We start from the raw sequence: 9,957 nt of genomic DNA on the forward strand, positions 1-9,957 counted from the left end.
ATGGAGAACCAACGAATCAGTTGGATAAGGCTTAGTTTATTTCCTTCTGCCCAATCAAGAAGCGTGGTCCCTCGATCGTTCACCGTCGCTAAGCTATGTCATGCTAGCCGTGTCTGTAGTACAATATGCGATTCACGTTGACGTCTGACATGGTTCGCACCTTTTTAGATATAAACCCAAAGGAAAGCGTGTTTTAAAGGTGTGTTGCCTGGGTGTGTCTTCTCCGCAGTAAGTTCTGGACCAGGAACCGACCCGGGGACAAGATGAGGGACCGCTACAACCTGAACCTCCTGCCGGGGATGTCAGAGGACGGCATGGAGTACGGTGAGTTCATGGGTCAGGGCACGGCACTACCAGGGAGTCCACGCGCCGCTTCACCCCAACCCGCCATATAGAGTTGACCTCAGGTGGTTCTTCACAAGCTACTGGCGTGGCACGTCCCGGCTAAACCTGTCCTTGTTGTGTTCCGAGCTAACCGCTAGCCTTGCTGTCCTTGTGTGTTCCGAGCTAACCGCTAGCGTTGCTGTCCTTGTGTGTTCCGAGCTAACCGCTAGCGTTGCTGTCCTTGTGTGTTCCGAGCTAACCGCTAGCGTCGCTGTCCTTGTGTGTTCCGAGCTAACCGCTAGCGTCGCTGCCCTTGTGTGTTCCGAGCTAACCGCTAGCGTCGCTGTCCTTGTGTGTTCCGAGCTAACCGCTAGCGTCGCTGTCCTTGTGTGTTCCGAGCTAACCGCTAGTGTTGCTGTCCTTGTGTGTTCCGGGCTAACCGCTAGCGTTGCTGTCCTTGTGTGTTCCGAGCTAACCGCTAGCGTTGCTGTCCTTGTGTGTTCCGAGCTAACCGCTAGCGTTGCTGTCCTTGTGTGTTCCGAGCTAACCGCTAGCGTTGCTGCCCTTGTGTGTTCCGAGCTAACCGCTAGCGTTGCTGCCCTTGTGTGTTCCGAGCTAACCGCTAGCGTTGCTGTCCTTGTGTGTTCCGAGCTAACCGCTAGCGTTGCTGTCCTTGTGTGTTCCAGATGACATGGAGCCCAACAGCATGGCCTCCATCCCTGGTATGGGCATCCCTGAGCAGCTGAAGGCGGCCATGGAGCAAGAGCAGAGCGGTAGGAAGCCCCCCCCCCCAAGTCAGTCGTGTGTCCGCTGGCCCGCCGGGGGTTTGTGTTGTCAAGTGACGTGTTGTTGATCTGTGGGCGACCAGGGAAGGACACGGCTGCGGAGGAGGAGATGTCCATCCCAGGGCTGGACTGGGGCATGGACGAGGTCATGTCCAAGGACATGAAGAAGGTTCCCCAGAAGAAGGTCCCTTACGCCAAGCCCATCCCCGCTCAGTTCCAACAGGTAGGACGCCCCTCTGACCTCTCTCCTGACCTCTGACCTCTCCCCTGACCTCTGTCCTGCGATGAAAAACTCACCTGTCGTCGGTCTGTGATCAACAAACGAGTGACGACATGGGATAAAGCGTGTGTCTGTGTGCGCGTGTCTCTGTCTCCCCAGGCGTGGGCTGACAACAAGGTTCCTCTGGTGCCCCCTGGTGGCGAGATGCCCAAGGAGCGCAAGGTGGAGCCGCAGAAGGCCGACGGGAAGAAGAAGAGCCAGGCAGAGATGGAGCAGGAGATGCTGCAGTACAGCAACCCCATGATGATGGAGGTAGACACGCGCTTACTCCCAAGGAGGTTTAAGATGTCAGATTCACTTCTCTGAAGGCTATGACTCCAGCGTTACTGATGATCTCGTGTGTGTGTGTGTGTGTGTCTGTGTGTGTGTGTGTGTGTGTGTGTGTGTGTGCGCAGCAGATGAAGATGGACGGCCCCCCGCCAGGCCAGGGGCCCATGCCGCCCTTCCCGGGCCCCGGCTGCCCCATGCCCCCTCCCCCCCAGGGGTTTCCCCCTCAGCAGATGCCCCACAACATGGGGCCCCCGATGGGCCCTGGAGGCATGCAGCCCCCCTTCATGCCTCAAGGACAGATGGGGGCCCCGTCGGGACCCCCGCCCCACCAGGGGCCCCCTCAGAACATGATGGGACCCACGGACCACCACCAAGGCATGCAGAGGCACCCGGGCCCCCACAGGAACATGGGCCCCCAGGGGCCCCACGGCATGGCCCCCGGGCCCAGAGGGATGCAGGGACCCCCGGGCCCGGGCAACATGTTGGGCCCTCCCCCCCGAGGCATGGGGCCCAGAGACGGGTCCCAGGGGCCCCCACCTCAGGGTGGGATGATGGGCCCCCCGGGGCCGATGATGAGGCCCCCGCTACGGACACACGGCAACATGTCCAACAACTATGGGATGGGCAACATGCAGGGCCCGCCCCCGGGCGGCATGCACGGGCCCCCAGGGAACATGCAGGGGCCTCCCTCCTTCATGGTGAGCGCCATTAGAGAGTGAAGGGAGTGAACGGTTGGGTGAACGGATGAATGGGTGAAGGAGAGTTGGACAACGACTGAACCGATGAATGGGTGAAGGAGAGTTGACCAACGAGTGAACGGATGAATGGGTGAAGGAGAGCTGACCAACGACTGAACCGATGAATGTGTGAAGGAGAGTTGGACAACAACTGAATGGGTGAAGGAGAGTTGGACAGCAACTGAATGGGTGAAGGAGATTTGGCCGACGGGTGAATGGATGAATGGTTGAAGGAGAGTTGGACAACAACTGTACAGATGAATGGGTGAAGGAGAGTTGGACAACAACTGTACAGATGAATGGGTGAAGGAGAGTTGGACAACGACTGAATGGGTGAAGGAGAGTTGGCCGACGGGTGAATGGGTGAATGGGTAGTGGTATGGTGGGTCATTTTCCAAAAGCTGTCGCTGTGTATTAATGCCATCTGTTTGAATCTGTTTCCGTGTCTCCCAGGGACAGAACTCAGGGCCGATGATGCACGGAATGGGACAGCAAGGACCCAACGGTGAGTGGGGAGTTTACAGACCCCCGCAACTTAACGGCATAGACCCTCGAAGGAGGCACTCCATCCAATATCTACAACTACCGACCTTATGAAGGGGGAACTACGAACCCCTGCATAGTACCATTAGCCCAAACTAGATAGAAACTGTTGCCTCACTATGGGAATAGATAAAAAAAATGTAGTTTGTCTTGGGGTGCTTATATCCATTTTGCATAAGACATCCATATATATAATAGAGTTTGTGCAAAGTTTACAAAACTTGTTTTCTCTCAGGTCTCATTCATTTGGTCGAAATGATTGGTTTAACCTTGATCCCTTAGAAACCGCTCGCAATTCTCTACTCAAAGTTGAATGGCACATTTATTTAAACGGTAAATGTATTTCCACTACATTGGTAGTGGAATGAAGTGTTACGTGACGTCTTTGAGCAAAGAAAAACAAGCCATCAACCCTGATATCCCTGTGATGGTTTCCTGTTTTCAGGAGACCCCAGAGGTCCGCCTCCTAACCACCACATGGGACCCCCCCACGACCGCCCGGGTGGTCCCGGTGGTCCGGGCGGTCCTGGGGGGCCCGACCAGAACCAGGGCGCCTACTGGGGGGACAACCAGCAGGGGCGACGAGGACCCCAGGACTTTGAGGGGGGCTCGGACTTCCAGGGGGGCCGAGGAGAGGAGGGTTGGAGGCAGGGAGCGAACCAGGGCTACCAGGGTGGAGGAGGAGGAGGAGGAGGGAGGGGTGGAGGGAGCTGGGGCAACGAGGGGTTCCCTCGCGACGGAGCAGAGTTCAGAGGGCGCAGGGACATGAGGTAAGCCTGCTCAGCGCACTACCCGCCATGACTGTTGTATGCATGTGTGGAGGATGGAGTGATGAAGAACACGCTTCTGCGTCGATGACTTCTAACCGTAGCCTCTATCCAAAGGCTGAACCGAGGACTAAACCTAACCCACGTTGGAGTTGACTTGATATTAGAGATCAAAGATATGATGGTTTACTAGACGTTATAGATAAGGATTAAAGGTTGATGGTATAGATAAGATGCAGATTTCTGTGATATTAAAGATAAGAATGTTTCCGTGATATTAAAGATAAGAAGATTTACGGGATATTAAAGGTATGAAGGTTCATGAAAGATATAAAATGTTCAAATTTAAAGGTTGGGTATGGGATTTGTGAAACAGCAGCAGATTTTGAAAATACACAACTCAAATGGTCCTACCCGCTCTCCTTCAACGCTGACTCTGACTCCACCCATTCCAAGTACATGGACGCGCAATCATGCACGAGCGTACACAGATGCGCGAGAGCGAGCCATTAGCTAGTTAGCTCGCTCCAGTAGCTACCGCAGGATAACAACAAACAAGCTTGCTCTGGGTCACGAGCTTTGAGTACGTGCACGAAGGGGTCGCGCGGGGGGAGGGGGAGTGCAGTACGACCGTTTGATTGACGTACTTACTGTCCAATGCCACTCGATGGTTCTGAAAATCATTGGCTGGAGTTTTTCGAGCCCTGCCCGTTCGACAGATGATTGACTTGTTTAATTTTCATGTCAGTACTTCCAACTCAGTGGCTGTAAGAGGCTTACGATAAGGATTTTCAAGTAATTTTGCAAAAATGGCCAAAGAAGAGAATTCCATACCCCACCTTTAAGGTAAAGATATTAAGCCTTGCCGAGACGTAGAAAAACACAGCAGCATGTGAAGCTGAGGGCCGGTACCGGCGCTGTAGGAATACATACGAGGTGTGCTTCCTGACCGTCCCGTCTCTTCCAGATTCCGGGGCGGAGGTCCAGGTCGTCCGGGGGCCCGCGGGGGAGGTGGAGTAGGAGGAGGAGGAGGAGGAGGAGGAGGAGGGGGGTACTCGGAGGAGTACGGGGCCCAGGACGATAGCTTTGAGGCCCCGGATGAGATGGGCCGCGGCTGGGAGGGCGGCGGCGGCGGCGGCCGGGGCAGACCCCCCCGCGGTGGTGGTCCGCCTCGAGGTGGAGGAGGAGGTAAGGAACCCAACATAGTGCATTGTGGGACGGACGCCACCTCCGCTCTGCTGGGCGGCGGCGGTGCAGAGAGAGGAGGCGGGCGTGCGTTTGGGAGTGTGTGTGTGTGTGTGTGTGTTGGCGATTGTGTATGTGTGTTGGGGCAGGTTTGTTTGTGTGTTTGTGTTGGAGCTGGTGTGTGGGGGCGTGTACACGCCCCCACACACCAGCTCCAACACAAACACACAAACAAACCTGCCCCAACACACACACACACACACACATACACGGTGTGTGTGTGTTCATAATTAGTTTGTGTGTTCGTAACCTCTCTGTAACGTGACATATACGATGCGTTCCTAATGGGTGTGCGTGTCTTCATAACCTGTGTGTGTGCGTGTGTGTCCTCTCCAGGCCACGAGGGTTACCGCGGTGACGGCCAGCCGATGCTGGACAGCTCCTCCCCCGGCGGAAGGGGGGAGCGTCCCCCCCCGCCCTCCTCCATGCAGGGCATGGACATGGCGTCCCTCCCCCCACGCAAACGGCCCTGGCACGACGGCCCGGGCACCGGGGACCCCCGGGACCCCCGGGACCCCCGCGAACCTCCCGGTGGAGGAGGAGGAGGAGGAGGAGCTGGAGCAGGAGGGCCTGAGGGTAAGAGGAACATGGGGTGCTCGCTAGCTTATAATAAATCGGAGTCATCTTTAGGCCTATTTGATTAAAGGGGAATGGCTATTATGCTTTTTCAACTTTTATGACCTATAAACGTTGTTATAATGATTGATAGTCATGTATAACCATGCACAAAAAACGATGTCGATTTTCGGGAACCCCTTCCTCTCATCTGGGCGCTTTCAGCGTTCTCTGTCAACGCTCGGTTTCGTCCTTCTCCGCCCCCTCGCCCCCCCCTCCTGCCAACCCAACTACGTTGTGATTGGTTAGCTTCCTTGAAGCGCGCCTGCGGGCAGATTTGACCAGGCATATGGGGGCGCGGCAGGAGTGCCTCTACGTAGATGATTTCCCGGAAATGTGAGCAAGTGAATCGCAAACGTTGTCCCGAGCGCTCTGCACAGCCACCCCAGACTGTCAGCAGGGGAGTACGTCGAAATGCATGTACGTCATTATTTGACACTTTAGTATGGTTAAACATGACTATCAATCATTATAACAACGTTTATAGGTCATCAAAGTCGAAAAAGCATTATAGGTCCCCTATTTTTTATGTGTTTTTTCATAAAAAAAAAATATGTGCAAACCTAATAGATAGGTTACCTAATAAAGCGTTGGAACGCACAAGACCGGTAACCATAGCAACGCCGGTAAACAAACCCTGTGAAGCCCAATCCCTACGAGAGCTCCCCGCGCTACGGCCATCCGGAGGCGCACAGAGCTTTTGGCCGTGATATTATCTGTAAAATTATATTATACTATTATTTATTAAACGTTATAAGACGCTGTCCCCGAGAATTGGCGCGCTTCCAGACGCTGTCACCGAGTGTGAGAGGAGAGTTGACGGAGAAGATGGCGGTTGACCTAGTTTCAAAGTTTATACCGTTTATACTCGGTAATACCGGTGTTGACACGAGTGCAAAATGTCCACACCGCGGCAACCCTAGCTCTGATTAGAGGTTGTTTTTTTCCGATTACGATGATCTGAAATGAGTATGGGCTGATACCGAGCTCATACCGATACAGCATCTAGAATTGTGACTACTTATTTATAACACTTGTTCTTATTGAAGGGTTTTCTTTATGATCAGGAGTGCACATAACAGGTACGCATGCGCGCCCATAATCGGGGATGCGTAACGTCACTACAACGCTTTTGCGTAACTAACGGTAGAACGATGTGCCGTGGCTCGAAACGAATGATAAGCTCACTGAAATGTGTGTGTGTGTGTGTGTGTGTGTGTGTGTGTGTGTGTGTGTGTGTGTGTGTGTGTGTGTGTGTGTGTGTGTGTGTGTGTGTGTCGCGCACACACGAGAAGTGTGCAAAATCAGCTGATCGCAACGTTCCTTTTGAGAGATATTCAAACGCTCCGAGGTCAAGCTGCTGCAGTTTGATTTAAAAAATAAAAATATATATATATATATATATATAAAACACTTGCTGTGCTTAAGAAGTTCTGTATTGAAAATGGTATCTCCTTTGTAAAAATTGGCAAGTTTCGTTCGATCAGATGTTACTTTGGTGTGTGTGGGGTGCGTACCAAACACCATCTCTTGGTACTCACCTGAGAAACTCATTAAAAAGTTATGTGCACCCCTGCTTATGATGACGTCAATGTTCAGTCGATTCACTTACTGTCGGCTATTATTTTTTTCAGAACTAAATTTATAATCTATAATTATAATAAAAAATGTATTCTAGTTAAGGGTGAGCGTTCTTGTTTTTCAGACTTGGTAGCTCGACCGAACGTAGGTCGGAGACGACGCGTTTCCCATTCCGACTTCCCACCTCCGACGGTTAACGAACGCAGCCTAACACCGTAGTGTTTGTGACGTTCTCTGCCTGTGTGGTAAATGAGTCACGTGACGGTATCGGATCGGAGCCTAGACTTGCGTACTCACCGTTACCCGATCGGGCCTTTTAGGCAGTATCCGAGGCAATTCCGATACTGGTATCGGAACAACTTTAGTTCTGCTTCATCGACAACTTTTTCCGTCATGAAAAGCAAAAATCGTTTAAAGTCGGACGCTATCGGTCAGTTTTGGGAAAAACGCAAATCTTCACTTCGAGGGTTTAACTTTTGTGCGACTTCTTTCGATTTTTCTCGTTTGAGTGACCGTCGACTTGTTCTCTGTCCCGACAGGTCGCCCCCCCCAGAGAGGCGAGGAGGGGGGCTATGGGCCGGCCGTACGAGGAGGTCGTGGGGGTGGGGGCTGGGGTCCAGGAGGAGGTGCAGGAGGTCCCCCTCTCAGGAGAGGGGCACCCAGAGGAGTCCCCCGCGGCGGCCGCGGCCGGTAGTGACCGCTCCCCCCCAACCCCCCCTTTCACATTGGTGTTGGGTGTCCCGCCCACTGACCTGGTTCACACTGGCCGCCACTGTGTTGATCGACACAAGACTTGACCAATGGGCCGGCAGAGTGACCAGATTTAGTTTCTGAATCAGTGAAGTAGGATTTTCTTTCTTTCTTCTTCTCACCCCAGTGGATAAGACCTTGTAGCCGCCGCGAGGCTTTGATGGCACCATGTGTGTGCCCATTGGCCATGCATCACAGCGACCATGTGACCTCGGCGCGGCCTCTGACATGTAACCCCCCCCCCCCACCCACCCCCCCCGGGCGTCATGTACACACTGTGTGACTCTCCCCCCCCACCCCCCACCAGGCGTCACATTCACATTGTGTGACCACCCCCCCTCGGACACTAACGCGGGTCGCCCGACGAAGTCTCGAACCCGAACTTTTAGTCAGAACCCCGTGTTTCACGATGCACCGTGTTGGACACCCGACTGATGCGGCGGCCTGGGCGGGAGGTCCAGGGAATTAATCGTCTCTCCGGTCGCTCCTGAAGGCTCGTCCCGACACGCCAGCTGTCGCGTTCTCCTCCCAGAGAGGACCTCTGCATTCCCAAATCCGCTCCGTTTATTTAAGTTAATTTTTTAATTGTGATCAATGGAGGACATCAATCCTCACCCCATCCCAGGAACCTTCCGACCTCGGGGTGTCTTTCCTCTGTTTGTAAATGTACAGTTTGTCTTGGTTTGCTTTTGTCCATTTTGTATAAGACTATATAATAGAGTTTGTGCAAAGTTTACAAAACCTGTTTTTGTCTCCGTCTCTGATTTATGTGCTGACCAAAAGATCGGTGTGACCTTTACCCGCTAAACTGCTTGCTAATAATTTAAGGGTACATTTATTTGAAACCTTAAATGTTTTTCCACTGCGTTGACAGTGGAATGTTGTACTATGTGTACATATCCAACCAGTAAGTCTATCACCAGGGCATTTAGCTAGCCTGGCTCTGCCCGCCTAAGTACTTCCGCTCAATTTTAATTTCCCTTCAGTACTACGTCTGCGGTAGTTAGTGGGTTTTCTCCATCCAAATTTTGTGCGTCCAATCAGCGAACAGGGAGTGGCTGAGAACTGATGTTAAAGTCAGCTCTCGTTGGCGGACATCTTCACGCACGGTGTTTGGTTTGTTTACAGCCTGCGCAACGTGATTCCCGGCCAAACTTTAGCGATTGGTTATGGCAGATCCAGGTGTGGCACTGGGCAGATGCAATTTTAAACTTCCAACAGACACCCGCCTTCAAGTGAGTCAACGTTTATCAATTGAGTAGGTCCAGACTCTGTGCAAATTAAATGAAGTAGGAGAGTCTGGTAGGACCAGGCTAACCTTTAGCACGTGTAAGTGGAAATGCGTGTATGGGACATCATGGAGACGTGGAACAATGTCCAAAAAAATCTGTCATGCTCATGGACCTATTAAAGAAGGTCATATTACAGGGCTTTTTATGGTTCCAAGTTCCAGCAACGCAAGGAGGTTAAGGACCCTTTTGTGTGCTGTGATTGCTCCGCTAACTAAAACCTGACGCAGAACCATAAACGTTCACGACTGCGTTGAGGCGTCTGCGTGGTCATCAGTGTTGGGAACGTTACTTTAAAAAAGTAATTAGTTGTAGTTACTCACTACTTGTTCCAAAAAGTAACTGAGTTAGTAACTGAATTACTCTATAATAAAAGTAACTAGTTACCAGGGAAAGTAACTATTTGCGTTACTGTAAAAAATAAAAAGTTACTATATGTCAAAGAATTTGGATTTTTCTGAGCACTTTTCACTCGGCCTTAATGTGTTAAATGGTTGAACTTCCCATCCAAGGCCCTGATATGCTTCCAACTAATGTCTCGTCCCGGGTAAATCTACAAACGCATAAATATAAATGTGAAAACGCTGGGTTTGCGTTGTAGTGTGGCGGACAGGGTCGACGGAGACGTTCGGTTGCCATGACACTGCCACACGCTTGCGCTCGAGACCGAGACGCTCATCAAAAAAATGACAGGTGAAATGCAAATGATCTCTCTGTACAATGTACTAATTTATCTCCAGAAACAACTCGACATATTGGCTCAAACATATT

At 52.1% G+C, this 9,957-nt stretch overlaps 1 protein-coding gene across 2 annotated transcripts in view; it reads left to right on the forward strand.

Annotated features, from left to right (window-relative positions):
* The window catches only part of wdr33 (WD repeat domain 33), a 373,687-nt gene extending 365,045 nt beyond the window's left edge, over positions 1 to 8,642 (forward strand). Inside the window, exons 12-21 of one of the 2 annotated variants that reach the window (XM_060058112.1) lie at positions 230 to 324; positions 1,011 to 1,097; positions 1,193 to 1,332; positions 1,489 to 1,641; positions 1,785 to 2,357; positions 2,850 to 2,901; positions 3,385 to 3,709; positions 4,674 to 4,894; positions 5,288 to 5,527; positions 7,687 to 8,642. In XM_060058112.1, coding sequence (XP_059914095.1) covers positions 230 to 324; positions 1,011 to 1,097; positions 1,193 to 1,332; positions 1,489 to 1,641; positions 1,785 to 2,357; positions 2,850 to 2,901; positions 3,385 to 3,709; positions 4,674 to 4,894; positions 5,288 to 5,527; positions 7,687 to 7,841 — 2,041 coding nt within the window. In that variant the 3' untranslated portion in view covers positions 7,842 to 8,642. The remainder of the gene's footprint in view (positions 1 to 229; positions 325 to 1,010; positions 1,098 to 1,192; positions 1,333 to 1,488; positions 1,642 to 1,784; positions 2,358 to 2,849; positions 2,902 to 3,384; positions 3,710 to 4,673; positions 4,895 to 5,287; positions 5,528 to 7,686) is intronic. The other variant, XM_060058113.1, reaches the window with a different exon arrangement.
* The last annotated feature ends 1,315 nt before the right edge of the window (positions 8,643 to 9,957 follow it).

The sequence above is a fragment of the Gadus macrocephalus genome, chromosome 8 (assembly GCF_031168955.1).
Source record: "Gadus macrocephalus chromosome 8, ASM3116895v1".
In the NCBI taxonomy this organism is placed as follows: domain Eukaryota; kingdom Metazoa; phylum Chordata; class Actinopteri; order Gadiformes; family Gadidae; genus Gadus; species Gadus macrocephalus.